Genomic DNA, 23,418 nt, shown 5'->3' on the forward strand with positions numbered 1-23,418 from the left:
ATAATGTAGAAAAAACATTTTTATTTTACAGAAATTTTGTAAAAAGTTTTAAAAAGTCGGAGTCGAAAAATCGAAAAGAAGAAAAGAAATAAAAAAAAACATAAGTAAAAAAATATATATATATAAAAATAATTAATAAACTAACTTTCTTTGTTTTTCTTCCTTTTTTTTATTTTATATTTATTTTTTTAGTTTTTTTTTATAAAAATTAAAAAATTTGTGTTTTTTTGTAAATTATTAAGATGTGGGTGGGTGGAGTGAGTGAATATGTATATAGAGAGTGAGGGAAGGAAGGAAGGGGTAGGTGGTTTTATAAAAAAAACTTTTGAAAAAATTAGAGAAAAAAACATAAACAAACCAACAACAACAACTGTCAAAAATTATTCAAATTATTCTTCGATTTTTATTATTTTGCATATATATATATAAATTAATTATTGTAAAAAAAATCTTTTTTTTTAAATCGAGAAATTTTTTTTTAATTTATTTATATTCGTTAAAAAAAAATTGATAACCGAGAAATTTTTAAAAAAAGATTTTTATAATAATGTGTGAAAGAGAAATGAAGAAAGTACACAAAAATTTAAAAAAATTAATAATTCAATATAATTAATTTAAAAAAATTCAATAATAATAATATTTTATTTTAATGTAAGTAAGAAAAGAGAGTAAGTAGGTGATCTCCTCGACTTTTTTCAAATGATTTTTTTTAGAAGTAGAGAGTTTGGCAACCATGGTGGAGCTGCCATAAATATCAAAGATAAGTTCTAGCGATTTTTGAGGTATCAAATAGCTGCCAGATTTAAAAAATAAGGAAGTTGGATTTGGCGTTTTTTAATAAAAAAAATTCATCATTCATATTCTATTCACATTATTTTTACTTTGAATGTTGTTGCTTTTTTTAAATTATATTACAAATAAAATGAATAAAAAACAATTACATAATTTTAAACAGATTTGTATTTATTTAATAAAATTAATTTTGACTTCGTTCGTGTCTCTCAAATTAATTATCTTCTCTGACCGAGAAAATATAAAAACACAAATATGTATAGATAAAAATATATATTATTCTATAATAATATATATTATTCGTCCCATCCTATCAATCTATCTTTAAATTTTTTTAGACGATTTTATATTTTTTTGATTTTTAAAAAATCGTATAAATAAAATTGAATTCATCTGGTAGCCTCTCTACTATTTTCACAAAATAAAAATTTGTTGTCTTCTTTTTGCTCAGTAAATTATGAGCAAGCAAACGAAGCGGTTGGTGTCAAATTGTTAAAGCGGATGGATATCGGTTTTCTCCAATAAATAAAAACAAGTAAAATTTTGTGAAGCAAAATAAATAACAAAAAGCAACAACAATAATAATATTACTGTTTTTGTTGTTGGCAAAACTCTACACACTTTTATTAATTCGTATTGTGGTCTCGCTCTAACGCATTCATTTCAAACGTGGTTTTTACAAAGGTTTGTGCAAAAGTGGTCAGTGTCTTCTTCTTTAAGCAAAAAAATAAAAACGAAGGAAAAAAATTTACACAAATACGATAAAAAAAATCTAAATAAAAATTTGTTTGTTTAATTATAAAATTTTATCAAAAAAGAAATTATAGTGAAAACTTTAAATTGAAAAAAATACAGTGCAAACAATTAATGGTGTGCAAATTTAGGAAAAATGTATAGAAAACAACAAAGTGACGTCATTGTTTAGTTAGACATTTTACTACTAGAACAAAAACAAGAAAGAAGAAACATTCGTCATCGACACTGTTATTTTTTCTATGTGTAGTGTTGTTGTTTTTAGTTTTTTGTTAGTGACACCTTAATACAACAACCAAATGGGGTGGTAAATAACAACAACAAAACGGTGGTGCAAAAATTACAAACATTTTTATCAAGTTATTAAAGAAAAAATATGTTTAAATAGAAAGTGTGGATCTTAATAAAATTAAAATGTGAATACTAATTAAAAATTTACAATTAAATGACAGTTTTCTAAATTTTATTGTATTCCTGGTAAAAACGGTATAAAGGTCAAAAAGTTCATAAAGAAAATAACAAAAGAAATAAATTCTAAAGAAATTTTACAGAATGTAGACAACAAAGGAAAAAACCAACCACCAAATGAACATTTTAATAAATTATTTTACAATTTTATTAATTAACAAACAATGAATATTTATTTATAAAAATTCATTGAAATTTATTATATTTTTTAAAGTAAACAAATTATTTTAAATAGTTTCAATAGTTGAGATAAACAAATATCTTTTGATTCAAAAGCAACAACAACTACAATAAATAGTAAAATTACCAAAAACATCTTTAGACAAACAAAAATTATTTGCAAAAACTACTCAAGGTTGTCGTCGCCTTTCGTTAAAGTGCAGCAAAAAATGTCAAAATAAAAAAAAATACAGAAACAAGTAAAAAGTGGCAGAAGACACAAGAGAGTCGTCGTGCAACAAAATGTAAAATAAATAGAAAAACAACAAAAAATATATAAATTGGCACATTGGTGACAAGGTTACAAAACCAACAACAAATAATAGTATCTTTTTTGTAAACTAGAAAATACAATTTAATATTTTTAGTAGAATATAATATTGCCCCTCAAAAGAGGACTCGTAGTTTTGAAATACAATAATTTTCAGATAATTAAGGTTAAAAATTTTAAATTTCTTTTACCTAGCCCCCATACAAATGTCCCCGAGGAATACTATTTGAGCAGTCATAGTTCTAAGTATGTACTCTTAAAATATAATGTAAACTATGATGAAAATCGGTCAACATTTTCCCCTAGACCCCACCCAAGGTCCACTCATAAAATGACTTGAAGATTCATAATTGCTTTATAATAAATAAGTAATATCATGAGGAAATTGGACAAAAACAAGTTTTATAATAACCTAAATCTTTCTACCAACTTTAGTGAGGATCCGTCCATAATTGACCCTATCCCCTATATAACCCCAATATTAGAAAAATATTTTATTGTCAATTCAAAATATTAACCGAAGTTTAAACTTACATATTTTCAATGATTTGCGACTTTAGTTAACTAATCGATATCCATCGAAAGAAAATATTTGTGTTTCAAGTGAATTGTTTTGGTCAAAAAAGGGGGTTATTCACAATTTTTATTTCAGACTCAATGCTTTACGACTAGGGTTTTTATCCCGGGAATTCCCGATACAAATTTCCCGGGAATTTTGCCAATTTTTCATTACCCGATTCCCGAGATTTTTAGTCGGGAATCCCGGGAATTAAAAACTGACGAAAATACATTGAAACAATTTAGAACTCTTTTTTCCCCCCAAAAACAGTAAAATTTTTTTACAGATTTTTGCTTATATCTTGGAAATAATAGACCTATTATTATTATTTATTTGGTGTTTTTCGTATGAAAAGTTAAAAAGAGAATTCATTATTTATAGAATTTATTTCTATTGAATCATTCTAATTTCTTTAAATTTCTTCTTCAAATCCATAACAAAATATGTAGCTTCAAAAATTTATTAAATGATTAAATGTTTTTTCAATTAAAATCTAGTACAAAAAGGTTTAAGACAATTTTTTCAATTAATTTTGTAAATGATTTGATTTAACAAAAATTCAATCATTCAAAGTTTGAATAAATTCGGTTATTAATTAACTTTAAAATTAATTCAGTTTAAACAAAGGCTTTGGAATGAATCTAAAAAATTTAATATTAGGAATGGATTTATGGTATGAAAGGCTTACATTTTTAAATTACGGATTAAGATTTTAGTGAATTAAGCTCAAATTTCATTAATTAATTCGAAGCTCTGATATTTAATAATTATAACACTAAGTTCTTTTATATATAAATATGCTATAATATTCCTAATTTACATATTCCTAATTTACAATATACCCGGGAATGTAGAAAAAAATTTCCCGATTCCCGGGAATCAAAAAAGGTCGGGAAATTAAAAACCCTACTCACGACCCATGAAATCGTGTGAAATATGGACATGAGACTATGCTTTAATGTCTGAAGGAATCCCGGACAATATTGATTACTTTATTCCCAGAATTTCCTCGACAGCGGTTTTTTTCTATGTAAATTGCGACTGGACAAAATGTAATAAGAGAGTTCCCATATGAAAGAATATTTGACTGACGATACAGAGATGAGGGAAGGTATATTGCACGGACAAAAACTCATGTGTCTTTTCCAATTATTTCGATAAATGTAGTGTTTTTCAGTCTGAGATTTTATCCAAAAATTGTTCGGGTCTATAGCCAGCCAGCCCAGAAATTGATCAATGTATCTAAACGATCTCTAATTTGATGCTTGAATCTAAGTTGTAGGAATGTATTGTCAAAAAGCTCTGATATTTAGAATTCTTTTTAGAATGGCCTAATCGCAAGTTAGTTTCCAATTTAAAAAAGAAATAAACTGTCAGCATTGTGCGCCAAAAAAATTTAAAAAATTTTCTAGCTTAGGACTCGATTTATTATTGAGTGCTTGCCACGATCTCATTAAGATCATTTAAAGTAACAAAATTCGATAATTTTGGACAAAAGACTTATAAAAATGCCCAAACTAAGACTATAGCCGATATTTCAATCCTAGGCATTTATGTAGTACTGCCTCAATCGAAAAGTCTTTATGTATCTCAAATTTAGCTTCAATTGTAGGATTTTACGAGCCCAATTTTAGCTTCAATCGCAGAGACTTACGTAGTCCAATATTTAACTCAATCAAATGCTTTTTGTGGCTCAATTTCAGGATCTATCGCTGGTATTTTGTATCTCAATTTCGAAATCGAAGGTTTTTATATAGCTTAAATTTAGATTCAATATTTATTTAGCTCAATTTAAGCAACAATTCAAGGTCTTTATGTAGCTCAATTTTAGCTTCAATCTCTTTATTTTGTTTAATTTCAGAAGGGGTTTTTGTAGCTCAATTTTAGCTTTAATCTTTATGTAACCCAATTTCAGCATCAATCCAAGGTTATTATTTTGTTCAATTTCAGAACGTCTTTATGTAGCACATATTTAACTTCAATAGTAGATCTTTTGTATCTCAATTTCTACATCAATCGAAGGTCTTCACGTAGCTCAATTTTAGCCCCAATCGCAGAGGTTTACGTAGCCCAATTTTTTTGTCTCAATCTACTTCTTTTTTATAGCTAAATTTCAGCATCAATCGCAGGACTCTTTAACTTCTAACATTGGGTTCATTTTAGATTCAATGAGTCTATGTAGGTCAATTTCAGCATCAATCCAAGGTCTTTATTTTGTTAAATTTCAGCTTCAATCGTAGGTCTTATACGGCTCAATTTTAGCTTCAATCTTTATGTAGCCCAATTTCAGCATCAATCGAAGGGCATTATGTAGCTCAATTTTAGCTTCAATCTCTTTAGTTTATTCAATTTCAGAAGATCTTATGTAGCTCAATTTTAGCTTGAATCTTTAGGTAGCCCAATTTCAGCATCAATTCAAGGTCTTTATTTTGTTCAATTTCAGAAGGTCTTATTCAGCATCAATTCAAGGTCAATTTAGCTTCAATCGTATGTACTTATGTGGTCCGCTGGAAGAGTCAAACCTAGGGATTTATGTGGTCCACTTGAAGTTTCTATCGTAGTTCTCTATTTGCTCAGCTTGTAGCTTCTATCTTATTTGTGAATGTGGTTCACTTGAAACTTCAATCCTAGTTCTTTATATGGTCCGCTCAATATTTCTATCACAGTTCTTTATATTGTCCCCTTGTTTCTTCAATCTTAGGTGTGAATGTGGTTCTCTTGAAGCTTTAATTGCAGCTCTTTATATGGCCCGCTTGTAGCTTCCCTCGTAGGTATTTATATGGCCCGCTTTTAGCTTCCATCGTAGGTCTTTATGCGACCCGCTTATAGCTTCTATCGTAGTTCTATATTTGGTCCGCTCGAAGCTTCTATCTTAGGTGTGATTCTGGTTCACTTGAAGCTTCAATCGTAGTTCTTTATATGGTCCGCTTGTAGCTTCCCTCATAGGTCTTTATGTGGTCCGCTCAATAATTCTATCACAGTTATTTATGTTGTCCCCTTGTTTCTTCAATCTTAGGTGTGAATGTGGTTCACTTCAAACTTCAATTGCAGCTCTTTATATGGGAAGCTACAAGTTCCCTCGTAGGTATTTATGTGGTCCGTTTGTAGCTTCAATCGTAGGTCTTTATGTGTTCCGCTCGAATTTCCGATCGCAGTTCTTCATGTTCTTTCTTTTTTCACCTCCATGGATCCGCGCCTGATATAGCTTCATTCGTAGATCTTTATTAACCAAAATTTAGTAAGTCAAAATTTAGCTTCAGTAATTCATCATTTTGTTAAAATTTGTGTTCATGATTTTTTAATTTTTAATTCAAATTTTAGTACAAAATTTTAAAATTTTTTTTTTGAATTTTTTAACATTTTTTTAAATTTAGTAGTGACAATTTTTTTTTGTTAAAATTTTTTTTTTGAGGAAAAAAAATTCGGATTGAAAAAATATTTCTCCCGATTTTGACGCATTGCAGGTCAGACTTAATATGGCCTTTTATATCTATCATTAGATATCTATATTATCCATATTAATAACTTAGTAATCCAGATATAGATCAAGAATAAGTCAAAATCGAGGTTGTCCTGGTTTTATCCTTATATCTCAGCTATTTGTGGGTCGATTTTCTCGATAAATAGCAACCGAACCGGGTCTATATAGCGGATATATTAATGTATCAATCTTGTATGTAAGTTACTTGGGGGATACGGAATGTTGATTTCAACATACAGACGGACATGGCGATATCGGATTCGCTATCTATAACGATCCAAAATATAGTATATACTTTGTGGGGTCGCAAATGAAAAATGTAGAAATTACAAACGGAATGAAGTTAGTTTTTCATGAGGAATGAGAGCTTCGAAAAAGATGAAAACAATTTGCTCATATACATAAGTATCTAATTGTATAACCTTTGGCTCAAAACATAGGTAGTAAGCCTCTCATATAATTTTTGAAAAACTCAAGTTATATTTTTAACTTAGCTTTACTTATTCCAATATGTTATTCCTATATCTGCTTTAATTACTTTTTCACACTAAATTAATAATTTGCATAATCTTTACTATTTTTGCCAACAAATCCCCTTAACTAATCCTAAGCCAGTTCTTGCTTTTAGAACCTTTTATGAGCAGCATTTTTACTGACAAAGGCACTCTATTCCATTTTTAAAGAATTATTTTCCATTTTTCTTATTTTTTGTTCTTTGCTGCAATAAATGTCTAAAACCCACCTGTCTTTTTAGTTGATGTTTATTTGTTGTTGTTTTTGTTGTCATCGCCGGCCATATCCTGCCCACTTTAATGTCAGTCAAAGAAAACCTAAAAAAAAACTATTTCAAAATCCAACCAAAACCGGCTACACTTTGTTAATACTTACTTTACTCTCTGTATCAATTTGAGTGTTGTCGTCGTTGGTACTTACCAGAGATTATTACAGCCAAGAGTTGAGTTTCTGTGTGTCTTGCTAAAAACACAAATCCATAAAATACAGCATCTGCAAAATGCAGCAGCAGCCTGTTGTAAACTTATAAACAAATATATAAAACAATTTTCGATACATTTTATGTGTCTTTTGTTTTTGTGTTTGGTATTTACCTTTTTTTTGCTTTGTGAAATGGTTACTTAAATTACCTTCAAGTAAACAGTTGATGAGCGAGCATTTGAGACTTTAGGTTTACTAAACAGGGTATTGCAATAGAAGGTTGTAATAGAGGTTTTAGTATAAGAAAATTAGATTTAATTTAAGTAACAGCTGCAATTGACACACTCTTTACATTATTTTATCATACATATTTAAAGCATGTGCTGCCTGCTGCTGTTGCTCTGGACTGACTGACTGACTACCTATCACAACAACACCTTGATAGGGAGAGGGAAGTGTAACGGGGCAAAGAGTATCTAAACACAACAGCAAATTGTATTTGCTGAAGATGATGATGATAATGATAATTATAAAGCCAGAGACAAAGATGAAGACCCCCTTGTGATTTAACATTCTTCAAATGTCTTTTACAAATCTACACATGTGCCAGCGGTCGTGATGGGTCGGTTGGTTGGTCGTCTGCTTAAAGAAGGGCAGGGCGGTATAGTCATTTGTCTGTGCATTTGTACAAACAAATAAATACAATATTTTCTTTTGGTTTGTGTTATTATTGTTGTTATTTTGTTTTTATAAGTTGTCATGGTTTTCAGTTTATAATTCTACATTATTTTTTAATACAAACATTTACTACACCATCATTGTGTTGTTTTTTTTTCTTCAGTTGTCAGCTACTTCCAACTTTAAATGCTTTTTTACCCACTCCTCTATTCATTCATTCATTAATTTTGTCATTCAGGGAAGTTTATTGAATATTTTTTCTGTTAGATTACACAGTACAACATTTTTCAGTTCATTGCTTTGGGACTCAATTCTGACAATTGCACGTGAAAGTAGCCCTAAAAATAGAACTTCTGCATCATTAGTTTTGTCAAGTTGGCTGCCGTATTAATTTAATGGCCATACGATTTTTTTTTCCTCAAGGTGGATTTTTATCACTTTTTCTATATTTTAGCACGGTTATATCTCGTATACGGAATATCTCTTTTGTGGCTGAAGCAATGTTGTAGATATTGAAGAGTAGAAAAAAAGTACGGAACATACCTACCCGAAAAAGGTGCATCCAGTGCATTAAAAATCGCAAAAATTACCATTTTTTTTAAATTTTCAACCAATTTTTCACCTTTTTTGCTCAATAGCTGAATTACAAATGCAATTATGGACTGATCACCATGAAATTAGGTCGTGTGATTTGTGTCTATATAAAAGTTATTTATCATGAATTTTGTATGTATACCATCATTTTTAACAGATTTATTCACTTTAAAGTGATTTTCGGAAGCTGGTCTTATATGGGAGCTATGAATAATTATGGACCGATCATAATAAAATTTGGTGACATGAATTTTGTATATATGAAACTTATTTGGAGCGAAATTTGTGTAGATACATATATAAATTAAACATTTATGACCGATAAAGTCCAATTTCGGGAGGACATTTGTATGGGGGCTAGGTGAAATAATGAACCGATTTCAGCCAATTTCAACAGTTTTCGTCCTTGGGCCGAACAAATTATATGTACCGAATTTTTTTATGATCGGTCCATAATTATTCATAGCTCCCATATAAGACCCGCTTCCGAAAATCACTTTAAAGTGAACAAATCTGTTAAAAATGATGGTATACATACAAGATTCATGATAAATATATAGACACAAATCACACGACCTTATATCATGGTGATCAGTCCATAATTGGATTTGTAATCCAGTTATTTAGCATAAAAGGTAAAAAATTGGTAAAAAATTTTAAAAAATGGGCATTTTTGCGATTTTTAAGGTACTGGATGCACCTTTTTCGGGTAGGTATGTTCGTACTTTTTTTCTACTATTCAATATCTACAACTTTGCTTCAGCCACAAAAGAGATATTCTGTACGGTATACGAGATATAACCGTGCTAAAATATAGAAAAAGTGATAAAAATCCACCTTGAGGAAAAAAAAAATCGTATGGCCATTAAATTAATACGGCAGCCAACTTGACAAAACTAATGATGCAGAAGTTCTTATTTTTGGGGCTACTTTCACGTGCAATTGTCAGAATTGAGTCCCAAAATCATGTGTTGTACTGTGTTATTGTTGTATATGTTTTGTTTTTGTTTAGCTTGTGAATTTCCTATTTAATATTCCAAACATGCTGAAAAAATATGTTGATTAAATTTTCGTTAAAGAATTTTTGTTATTTTTTTTTTTTGGAAAATATTCATGATTTTGATGAAAGTTTGAGTTTAGAATATTGAAAAAAATAATTAGTTTTTTAGACTTTTTTTACGACGTTGAATTTTTTTCATATTTTGGAAAGATAAAGACAATTTTCAGGAAATCTTTTTTATAGCAATAATTTTAGAAAGTTTTTTTCAGTTCTTGTTATTAGCCTTCACCAAGAGCTAAATTTGAAATTGTTCTCTAAGTTTTTATTTTTTTTAATTATTTATAAAGAATAGGCTTATGTACAGAGAATAACTCAGCGGGCTACTGGTCTCCATGGATTTGCTGGCATATACTTTTGTCAAAATTGTCCATGACATTTTGCATAAATGTATCTGAATTTTATTGAATGTACAGGTGGTTGTGAGCTTGTTGGCATAGAAATTTTACTTTAAATAATCCAAAACGAGAGAATACACGAGCAGGAAATAACTCTTCCAGTAATTTACATACATGATTCATACAGCAATTTATCTAATATAGACTCGCCTCGGTTGCTATTTAAATCGAGAAAATCGGCCCACAAATGGCTGAGATAAACAGAAGAACCTAGATTATTGACCTATTTTTAATCTATATCTGGATTACTAAGTCATTATTATAGACAATATGGATATCAAATATTCAAATATTCAAATATTCAAATATTCAAATATTCAAATATTAAAATATTAAAATATTCAAATATTCAAATATTCAAATATTCAAATATTCAAATATTCAAATATTCAAATATTCAAATATTCAAATATTCAAATATTCAAATATTCAAATATTCAAATATTCAAATATTCAAATATTCAAATATTCAAATATTCAAATATTCAAATATTCAAATATTCAAATATTCAAATATTCAAATATTCAAATATTCAAATATTCAAATATTCAAATATTCAAATATTCAAATATTCAAATATTCAAATATTCAAATATTCAAATATTCAAATATTCAAATATTCAAATATTCAAATATTCAAATATTCAAATATTCAAATATTCAAATATTCAAATATTCAAATATTCAAATATTCAAATATTCAAATATTCAAATATTCAAATATTCAAATATTCAAATATTCAAATATTCAAATATTCAAATATTCAAATATTCAAATATTCAAATATTCAAATATTCAAATATTCAAATATTCAAATATTCAAATATTCAAATATTCAAATATTCAAATATTCAAATATTCAAATATTCAAATATTCAAATATTCAAATATTCAAATATTCAAATATTCAAATATTCAAATATTCAAATATTCAAATATTCAAATATTCAAATATTCAAATATTCAAATATTCAAATATTCAAATATTCAAATATTCAAATATTCAAATATTCAAATATTCAAATATTCAAATATTCAAATATTCAAATATTCAAATATTCAAATATTCAAATATTCAAATATTCAAATATTCAAATATTCAAATATTCAAATATTCAAATATTCAAATATTCAAATATTCAAATATTCAAATATTCAAATATTCAAATATTCAAATATTCAAATATTCAAATATTCAAATATTCAAATATTCAAATATTCAAATATTCAAATATTCAAATATTCAAATATTCAAATATTCAAATATTCAAATATTCAAATATTCAAATATTCAAATATTCAAATATTCAAATATTCAATTATTCAAATATTCAAATATTCAAATATTCAAATATTCAAATATTCAAATATTCAAATATTCAAATATTCAAATATTCAAATATTCAAATATTCAAATATTCAAATATTCAAATATTCAAATATTCAAATATTCAAATATTCAAATATTCAAATATTCAAATATTCAAATATTCAAATATTCAAATATTCAAATATTCAAATATTCAAATATTCAAATATTCAAATATTCAAATATTCAAATATTCAAATATTCAAATATTCAAATATTCAAATATTCAAATATTCAAATATTCAAATATTCAAATATTCAAATATTCAAATATTCAAATATTCAAATATTCAAATATTCAAATATTCAAATATTCAAATATTCAAATATTCAAATATTCAAATATTCAAATATTCAATTATTCAAATATTCAAATATTCAATTATTCAAATATTCAAATATTCAAATATTCAAATATTCAAATATTCAAATATTCAAATATTCAAATATTCAAGTATTGAAATATTAAAATATTACCTGATAGTTTTAGGCCCGTTTTCTTAATGTATCGACAAAACTGCCTGTTACTAAATGTCGGCATAAATTTATAAGGCCGATAAACTGTCCGTTAACAATTTTGGTTTTCTCAATATAAAGACAAAAAACATTATTTTCAGATGGCAATACCTCTCAAAATAGATGTGAAAGTTGGGAATCCTGCTTTCAAGTGACAACATGTTTACATAAATCAGCTGTTTAATATGGCCATCGACAGCCGGAATCTTCTGAAAAATTCATTATCCTGCATGTCTACCAGGTAGTTAGGCCTGGCATGATAAACTTTTTCAGCATTCACTTGGAACTCATTTTCTTCGAATTCATTCTCCATCAAATTAATGTTAATTTCTCTATTAAACTTTTTTTTATAAAATCTATTTAGTTTCGTTTACAAAAACACATAAAAACTATGAACAGCAGTCAGCTGATTGAATTTATCTGTACGATAAATAAATAATTGGCAGATGAGGTTGGGTTAGCTTTGCGACAGAATAGAAGCAGATGAGATCCGCCGAATTCCGTTAATATAAATCTGTTAACAAATTATATTTAGCAAATTTCTATTATATTTTTTTTTTAATTTTAAATAAATTTTTAAACGCCTTTATTCATATTGCTAGCAAATATCTAAAAAAAAAATATTTTAAAAATAACTTAAAATAACGGCTGATGACTGTTTGTATTTATAGGAAATTGCATTTTTTTTCAACCAAGAACATGATATGCGGTAGAGAGATGTAACAAATCTTATTTACATACATGTACCGCAAACATTTTATTGAAATATTGCAAAATAAGGCAAAGTAGGTTTTTGAAAAAAAAAAATCTCAATAAACTGGAAAAAATTCAACTGAGCAGCTTCTTTCTGTGTTAAAATATATCCAGGAATAGAATTTTTACTGAACCTTAAGAGTTAAGGTGTCAAAATTATTTTTTTTTTTTTTGGTTGGTGGCAAGTTCAAAATTTGCCTTTATAAAAAAGTCATTACTAAACTACTTCTGAGTAATGCTGTGTATAAGTCATTACAAAATAAGCTAATCATTAATGAAAAGTTAAGGTAGATATCTTATTTGTTGTTCGATTCAAAAGAGCACCAATTAATATTTTAAATATAATGAGAGTGAGATAATAAAATGAGAGAATTAAATATCAGCTTTAGTTTCTCTTTCATGCTTACATTTTATTTAGTTTAACTGATTATAAAGCGTGTTACGGTTTAGTTGTTATTACTGCTGTTGGAAATGTTTTTGTTAAGCAATAAATTTCAATAAATAAATATGTAATTACATATTTATTTAATGAAAGCTTTTGATATATATTTTTTGAGAATAAGTTTTAAAATCACCTGGCTTTTTGACCTTGCTACACGTAATAACAATAATACACAAACATTTGCGGACTGTCAATCTGACTTATCATTTTATTGAAACAAAAAAAAAAGAAACGTTATCATTAAGAAGTATTTAAAAAACGAATTAATAAATAAATATTAAAATGTGAATAAACAAATAATAAAAATTGATATAATATAAAATAATAATAATAATAAATAAATTTTTATAAATTACAGATTAAAACAAAAAACGGTGCTGAAGTATATTCCTTAAAATAATAAAAAAAATCTATCATGGAAATGGTTTAATAAGCCAAAATCTATCTGTGTAATAAAAACGCACAAATGTTTTATGAAATCTATAAGTGTTAAAGAATAATTTGGTTTTTTGTTCTAAAAAACCAAAAACTAAAATTAAATTAAATAAAAAACCAGTTACATTAACAAGAAAAAAAAACCTAAACAAGGTTTTTACACAAAATTAACAAAAAAAAGATTTAAATTTTAACACTTATTAAGAGGAAGAGGAGAGAACAAATTTAATTTTTTCAACATGCCAGCCATGGGTAGTGTTTGGAAACGTTTACAGCGTGTTAATAAACGTGCTGCCAAATTTCAATTTACCGCTTCATATCATGAACTACACCTGGAGACCACCGCCAAATGGTAAGTTTTATCATGTTTTTATTTTAACATTTAAATTTGTACATAAATACAAACTAATTATTTTATATTTCGTTTTAATTGCTTTAATGATTTGTCCATGATTTGTTTTTGTTTTCATTGTATTCGAAACAAAACAAAAAAATATATAAAAAATAAGTTTGTTTTTAATCATACGCTTATTTGAAGTTGTTTTATTTCTGTATAATTCGACTTTCCGGTTTTTTGTTTGTTAAATTTTTATTTATATTTATAATTCCATGAATCATTGTGGCTGCCACATTTTATATATTGATATGGTCAACCTCAAACCTAAGGTTTTCCATTTAAACACAAACTGTACTATTTAGAGTTTTAAAATTGAAAGTTTCTTTGTTTTTATGCTGCTGTATTTCATAAAACTGTTTTGAAACTACTACTAAAATTGTTTAGTCTAAATATGGTTGGAGTTGTTTTGCACTTTTTTTTGCCTTACAACAATTATATGTTTGACCAAAAATAGTATTTGGGTTAATAAACTGAATTTTAAACCAGTACTTGAGCCCCATGACGTATTTCAATCACTTTTTTTTTATCTCATTCACATTCACTTTATTGCGTAGTTTTGTTTTGATTGTTTTTCTTGATAATCAGTACTTTAGAAAATATTAAAAAAATTGAAGTAGAAAAGAGAGAGGGACACGGAAGACAAATATCGAACAGGCCAGTCTCCATGAAATAAAACAACAAGAGCTTGCAAAATCATTGGGAGCTACTCAAATTACAATTTCAAAACATTTGCGAGCAGCAGGATTCGTTTTTGGCTTCAAAATATTATTTTTTGTCACGTTCGGGATATCATGTTTATTGCTAATACATATATTCAAATATTGAAATATTCAAATTTTTAAATATTCAACTATTCAAATATTGAAATATTAAAATATTAAAATATTAAAATATTAAAATATTAAAATATTAAAATATTAAAATATTAAAATATTAAAATATTAAAATATTAAAATATTAAAATATTAAAATATTAAAATATTAAAATATTAAAATATTAAAATATTAAAATATTAAAATATTAAAATATTAAAATATTAAAATATTAAAATATTAAAATATTAAAATATTAAAATATTAAAATATTAAAATATTAAAATATTAAAATATTAAAATATTAAAATATTAAAATATTAAAATATTAAAATATTAAAATATTGAAAAATTTTCAAAAATAATTGTTTCCCAAAAAACTATAAAACTGCAAATTTTCTTATTTCTAAAATCACATTTAAAACAACTGACAACTATCTAAACTATTTCCTCTTCCCAGTAGTCATAAAATCATTTCCTCCCAAAAAATATTGTGGTTTGTAGTCTGGCGCCTTTATTGTAATTCATCTCATTCGTAGATTTCAATATTTTCTATTTCGCCACAATTATTCTGGAATTTTTAAACTCGTGTTTATTGCTTATATTGTGCTTGTATTACGGTTTAGTTTTTATTTTTTTGTTTTAAACTAGATCAAACCACATAATATTTGCTAATAACCTTCTCACATACTTAAAAGAAAAACTGAAGTGTAAAATTATAAAAAAAAAACAAAGCAAAAATCTATAATATTGTTAATTATTTGTTGTTAGTGCAGTTGTTGTTTTAGTTGGTATATTAAAAATACAATATGTAAAAGAAAAACTAAAACAAAACAATAGACAAAAAAAAGCCATTAAATAGAGGTTAGTAGTAGTTAACACTTGTACAACGTGCATATGTCTATGTCAGCAAGACAAAACGACAGATAGACACATGGACAGACAATCAGACAGGCAGCTAGCTATACAATGCAATAACATTATCATTCAAGTATTAACACTAATACTGGCCTTTTTGTACTATTAGTTTTCATTCGAATACAAAAAGTTCATTTGTAATGATTTTGCTTTTATTTTTGAAGCGTAACATCAAAATAGAAAAATAGAATACAGAATAATTACAATTCCAACGACAAACTGCTAAATATTTACCACTATATGCATAAGATTATAAAAACAATTAAAAAATATAGTTTTTATTTTATATTTTTCACATATTGCTAACGGTTTTTTAATAGTGATATGTGGCCTGTCGTTTTAATAATAATTGTATCACCCTCGTGCAAATTGTCTTCTCAGTTTTTGATCACAACCCAACTGTAGTATGTTAATGCAGCAGCCTCTGGCTGGGTAAGCTATTGATGCAATCTCTACTACAAGTTATTGATATTCATGGAGATGTTGTAACACAGAAGCTCATTTGCGTTTTTTACAGTTTATTCAGATTTTTTTTTTTCAAAAACCTACTTTGGCTTATTTTGCAATCTTTCAATAAAACTTTTGCGGTACATGTAAATGAGATTTTTTGTTGCAGCTCTCTAGCGCATCGTCTCTTGGTTGAAGAACAAAAAAAAAAAACGCAATTTCCTATAAAGACAGACAGTCGTCGTCGGCCGTTATAGAAAAACAAAATGCGCATATTAAGTTATTTTTAGTATAAGTTGTTTTTCGGTTTTTGCTAGCGATATGAATAAAGATGTTTAAAATTTTATTTAATTTAAATAAAAAAAGATAAGAAGATTTTCTTAATTCGTTGTAATTTAAATTTGTATAAACTTCACCAGTGTGGTGAGCAAAGGTTCGAAAGAATTAATTTTTAATTAAATTTTCTAACCATTCCTTAAATGGATGCATTATGAATTAATTCATAGGCTTAATTCCAATGTACTTCAAAAGTATGAAAATAATTCATTTCATAATTCGTTCTTTATAGAATTAATTCCTCATCATTCAAATTTCCTTTAATAAATCCATTAAGAAATAGCCTTAAAATGTATTGAATGATAAAATTTTACTTTTACAAAAAGTCTTAATTAAGAAAATTTTTTTAAATCATTATGTAAATGATTAAAATCAAAACCAAAATAAAACTGAATGAAAAAACATTTTAATTCAATTTGTATTAGATTTGAATTAACAAAAATTTAATCATTCAAAGGTTGAATGAATTATGTTAGGAATTAATTCAATGAGCAATGAATGCTATTTAAATAAAAGCCCTTGAATAAAAGTACTAAGAATTATATATTGGGAATGGCTGACAGTTCTTAATTCCGAATTCAGATTTTAGTGAATTAAGCTCGATTTGAATATTCGAATATTTTAATATTTCAATATTTCAATATTTCAGTATTTCAATATTTCAATATTTCAATATTTCAATATTTCAGTATTTCAATATTTCAATATTTCAATATTTCAGTATTTCAATATTTCAATATTTCAATATTTCAATATTTCAATATTTCAATATTTCAATATTTCAATATTTCAATATTTCAATATTTCAATATTTCAATATTTCAATATTTCAATATTTCAATATTTCAATATTTCAATATTTCAATATTTCAATATTTCAATATTTCAATATTTCAATATTTCAATATTTCAATATTTCAATATTTCAATATTTCAATATTTCAATATTTCAATATTTCAATATTTCAATATTTCAATATTTCAATATTTCAATATTTCAATATTTCAATATTTCAATATTTCAATATTTCAATATTTCAATATTTCAATATTTCAATATTTCAATATTTCCTTTAATAAATCCATTAAGAAATAGCCTTAAAATGTATTGAATGATAAAATTTTACTTTTACAAAAAGTCTTAATTAAGAAAATTTTTTTAAATCATTATGTAAATGATTAAAATCAAAACCAAAATAAAACTGAATGAAAAAAAATTTTAATTCAATTTGTATTAGATTTGAATTAACAAAAATTTAATCATTCAAAGGTTGAATGAATTATGTTAGGAATTAATTCAATGAGCAATGAATGCTATTTAAATAAAAGCCCTTGAATAAAAGTACTAAGAATTATATATTGGGAATGGCTGACAGTTCTTAATTCCGAATTCAGATTTTAGTGAATTAAGCTCGATTTGAATATTCGAATATTTTAATATTTCAATATTTCAGTATTTCAATATTTCAATATTTCAGTATTTCAATATTTCAGTATTTCAATATTTCAATATTTCAATATTTCAATATTTCAATATTTCAATATTTCAATATTTCAATATTTCAATATTTCAATATTTCAATATTTCAATATTTCAATATTTCAATATTTCAATATTTCAATATTTCAATATTTCAATATTTCAATATTTCAATATTTCAATATTTCAATATTTCAATATTTCAATATTTCAATATTTCAATATTTCAATATTTCAATATTTCAATATTTCAATATTTCAATATTTCAATATTTCAATATTTCAATATTTCAATATTTCAATATTTCAATATTTCAATATTTCAATATTTCAATATTTCAATATTTCAATATTTCAATATTTCAATATTTCAATATTTCAATATTTCAATATTTCAATATTTCAATATTTCAATATTTCAATATTTCAATATTTCAATATTTCAATATTTCAATATTTCAATATTTCAATATTTCAATATTTCAATATTTCAATATTTCAATATTTCAATATTTCAATATTTCAATATTTCAATATTTCAATATTTCAATATTTCAATATTTCAATATTTCAATATTTCAATATTTCAATATTTCAATATTTCAATATTTCAATATTTCAATATTTCAATATTTCAATATTTCAATATTTCAATATTTCAATATTTCAATATTTCAATATTTCAATATTTCAATATTTCAATATTTCAATATTTCAATATTTCAATATTTCAATATTTCAATATTTCAATATTTCAATATTTCAATATTTCAATATTTCAATATTTCAATATTTCAATATTTCAATATTTCAATATTTCAATATTTCAATATTTCAATATTTCAATATTTCAATATTTCAATATTTCAATATTTCATTATTTCAATATTTTAGAAGATATAAGGTTACCGAATTTATCCGTTTTTAAGCCAAAAACTTCGAATTTCCAAATATCTCATCTTAGTGGATCTACATTGGAATCAGCCAGTCCCTCAGTAACGTTACTCTATTAGTTATATAGGTTTTAATCTGTTACATCTTCCAATAACGCACTCCTTAGTTGTTATTATAAATTTTCAAATGGGAGCCATAATAAAATTTAGTTTAGAATACTTTTGCCAACACAATTGTTAGCGTTTTATAAAGAAGGAGGTGGGCTTTTTAAAAGAAAATGGTTTAATTGCGGAAAATTTAAACCCATTTCGCTCCGAGATAAAATTTTTATTTTTAAACTTTTTTAGGGTAATTATGATTGCAAATATCTCGTCAAAAAAATTTTCCGATTTTTCGTTTTCTCAGAAAAGCCAGTTCAAAATTTCGAACAGTTAAGTTTAAACATATGTGATGTCCCGCATTTGCATGTAAATCATGGTTTTCATGTTTTTTATTTCAATTTTGTTTTTTTTACTATTTTTAAAAATTAATTTAAAAAATGTCTATTTTTAGACACTTTTTTTAAATGTAACTGTAGAAATTTGCCCCTAGCAAAGATGACACTTAACATTCATACCAACATTTTTCAGAAATTCCTCCTTTTTCACATATAAACATTTTTTGAAAAATTTAATTTTTACTGTTCGAAAAATCGAACAGCGGAGCGAAATGGGTTAAGGGTTGTCAGTTACTTCAATTAAATGCGTATGAAAGTAGATCAATGGCCTTAACAAGCGTGGGCTAAATTGACCTTAAATATGAAAAATTATTTGGCTCGAATAACAAAAAATTAAGATTTTAAATAAAATTTTAACATCAATTCAATATTTCAATATTTCTATTTCAGTTTTTTTCAATACATAAGTTTTGCAAAATTTAAAATTTTTGCAAATTTCTATACTTAAATTTATGCATATTTGTAACTTAAATTTTAATATTTGAATATTCGAACATTTGGATAATTTAATTTGTGGAGTAGTTGAAAAATTTAATATTTCAATTTGGTTCCAAATATTGCAAAAAAGTACCTATAGCAATCAAAAAAGATAATTATTAAAAGCTGACAGATATGATAATTTCAACTTTAGAATAACAATATAGTGACAATGACAACAATATCTTAAAGTAAATAAACCGATTTATCTAATCTCTTTGCTGAAAAAATTCAAATAAAATAATATTTTTATTTGAATTGCCAGCTCTAATTTGTAAAATAAATAAAACTAGAAAATACAAATTAAATTAAATCTAAATAAACCTACATAAAAAAAATATCAACAATTTGGCGTCACCTGTGTGAATTTTAAATACATAAATATAAAAAATAAACAAAATTTTTCAAATAATTTTTGTTTGGCGTTTTGTGTATTAAATAAAAAGCTTTTATTAAACCCAAAAAAGAAAATAAAATCAGCATCACGTATAGTATAGACAAGAAAAAGTATAAAATGTGATTAGCTGAAACAACAACTATACGCCATATATCTATCATATAAAATACATATATCATCATCATTAAGAATAAAATTGTTGTATTCCGTATTAAAAATATCTACAATAACAAATGCTAGTGGTTTTTGCTATAAACATTTAATGACATCATTGCAATATTTTGCTACAATTCAATAAATTGTCTATACTCGATATAGAAATATTTATTTTTTTATTTTATTTTAAATTTATATTTAGAGTATTTGTTTGTTATTTTTATTTTTATACAAGATCGTATAATAATGTTTTCATTAACAAACTAAACGATTTATCCACACATCTTGTATTAGCCATGAACAAAATCAAATTTATGTAGATAAATTTTAACAAATTCTATATTATGTAGTTTAATTTTCGAAAAATGAGAGATGTCACACTCTAACAAAATTATTTTTCAAATTGATTATGGCTTTTATGTAAATGTTAAGAAACAAATAAAAATAATTTATACACTAGTTTAACACTCACGTGTTATTTGTTGTGTATATTAAATCTGTGAATGTTTAACACGGCTATTTATTTATATACATATTTGTTGTTTTTATTTTCTTTATACTTATAGTATAATTTATTTTTATAGCATTGTTTATTTCTTGTAAATGCCTTTCAATGTCAAGTTCATGTGAAATTATTTTGAAAAATATGTTTTCAAAATTATATTCAAAATTTTGACAAATTTTTAATATTTTTAGATGTCTAGGCTAAAACGTAATTGAATTTTTATTAAGAAATTTTCAATGCTAGAAAACACATTAAATTCTGTTCCAGTTTCAATACTTTTTAAATACTTTCTAGTATTTTTGACGTCATCGTATTAATAGGTTATTAACCTTAGCCTATAATTATTATCATTATGTGTTGTATTGTGTTTTTTTTAAAACATAAACAATTGATGTTAAAATTTTATTTAAAATCTTAATCTTTTGTTATTCGAGCTAAATACTTTTTCATATTTATCTGGCACCTTTAAGGTCAATTTAGCCCACGCTTGTTTAGGCCATTGATCTACTGTCATACGCATTGTTTGGCAATATTTTTGTTTAAATCATTTTCTTTGCCTTTTTTTTAAAGACATATTAACTCATTATTCTGTTTGTCTCTTTTGAAATTTAAACTACCAACAAAACTGCTGTTGTTACACATTTTAACTGTAATCAAAATTTAATTAAGTTCAAGTAACTAACAACCCTTAAGTAATAAAATTTTACGCAAATAAACCATTTTCTTTTAAAAACCCCACCTCTTTCTTTATAAAACGCTAAAAATTTTGTTGGCAAACTAAATTTTTGTATTACTCCCATTTCTAAAATTTATAATAACAACTAAGGAGTGCGTTATTAGAAAAGCAAAGCTATATAAATAAAAGTGTAATGTTACTGAGTGAATGACAGATTCAAAATCGATTTTGATATTTGAACTATAGGCTTCCCTCTTCAAATATTGAATTATTGAAATATTGATATATTGAAATATTGAAATATTGAAATATTGAAATATTGAAATATTGAAATATTGAAATATTGAAATATTGAAATATTGAAATATTGAAATATTGAAATATTGAAATATTGAAATATTGAAATATTGAAATATTGAAATATTGAAATATTGAAATATTGAAATATTGAAATACATATTGAAATATTGAAATATGTATTGAAATATTCAATATTCAAATATTCAAATTTTCAAATATTCAAATATTAAAATAATCAAATATTCAAAATATTAAAATAATCAAATATTCAAAATATTCAAAATATTCAAATATTAAAATTTTCAAATATTAAAATATTCAAATATTAAAATAATCAAATATTCAAAATATTTAATATTCAAATATTCAAATTTTCAAATATTCAAATATTCAAAATATTTAATATTCAAATATTCAAATATTCAAATTTTCAAATATTCAAATATTCAAATATTCAAATATTCAAATATTCAAATATTCAAATATTCAAATATTCAAATATTCAAATATTCAAATATTCAAATATTCAAATATTCAAATATTCAAATATTCAAATATTCAAATATTCAAATATTCAAATATTCAAATATTCAAATATTCAAATATTCAAATATTCAAATATTCAAATATTCAAATATTCAAATATTCAAATATTCAAATATTCAAATATTCAAATATTCAAATATTCAAATATTCAAATATTCAAATATTCAAATATTCAAATATTCAAATATTCAAATATTCAAATATTCAAATATTCAAATATTCAAATATTCAAATATTCAAATATTCAAATATTCAAATATTCAAATATTCAAATATTCAAATATTCAAATATTCAAATATTCAAATATTCAAATATTCAAATATTCAAATATTCAAATATTCAAATATTCAAATATTCAAATATTCAAATATTCAAATATTCAAATATTCAAATATTCAAATATTCAAATATTCAAATATTAAAATATTCAAATATTCAAATATTCAAATATTCAAATATTCAAATATTCAAATATTCAAATATTCAAATATTAAAATATTAAAATATTAAAATATTAAAATATTAAAATATTAAAATATTAAAATATTAAAATATTAAAATATTAAAATATTAAAATATTAAAATATTAAAATATTAAAATATTAAAATATTAAAATATTAAAATATTAAAATATTAAAATATTAAAATATTAAAATATTAAAATATTAAAATATTAAAATATTAAAATATTAAAATATTAAAATATTAAAATATTAAAATATTAAAATATTAAAATATTAAAATATTAAAATATTAAAATATTAAAATATTAAAATATTAAAATATTAAAATATTAAAATATTAAAATATTAAAATATTAAAATATTAAAATATTAAAATATTAAAATATTAAAATAT

The 23,418-nt window shown here is 24.2% G+C and overlaps 1 protein-coding gene across 5 annotated transcripts in view; it reads left to right on the forward strand.

Annotated features, from left to right (window-relative positions):
- Window positions 1-1,257: 1,257 nt before the first annotated feature.
- Ehbp1 (Eps15 homology domain containing protein-binding protein 1) overlaps window positions 1,258-23,418 on the forward strand; it is a 73,757-nt gene continuing 51,596 nt past the window's right edge. For 4 of the 5 annotated variants that reach the window (XM_065510773.1, XM_065510777.1, XM_065510776.1 and 1 more), the window contains exons 1-2: window positions 1,258-1,491; window positions 13,644-14,072. In XM_065510773.1, the coding sequence (XP_065366845.1) occupies window positions 13,960-14,072 (113 nt within the window). In that variant the 5' untranslated portion in view covers window positions 1,258-1,491; window positions 13,644-13,959. The remainder of the gene's footprint in view (window positions 1,492-13,643; window positions 14,073-23,418) is intronic. The other variant, XM_065510774.1, reaches the window with a different exon arrangement.

The sequence above is a fragment of the Calliphora vicina genome, chromosome 5 (assembly GCF_958450345.1).
Source record: "Calliphora vicina chromosome 5, idCalVici1.1, whole genome shotgun sequence".
Taxonomy (NCBI): domain Eukaryota; kingdom Metazoa; phylum Arthropoda; class Insecta; order Diptera; family Calliphoridae; genus Calliphora; species Calliphora vicina.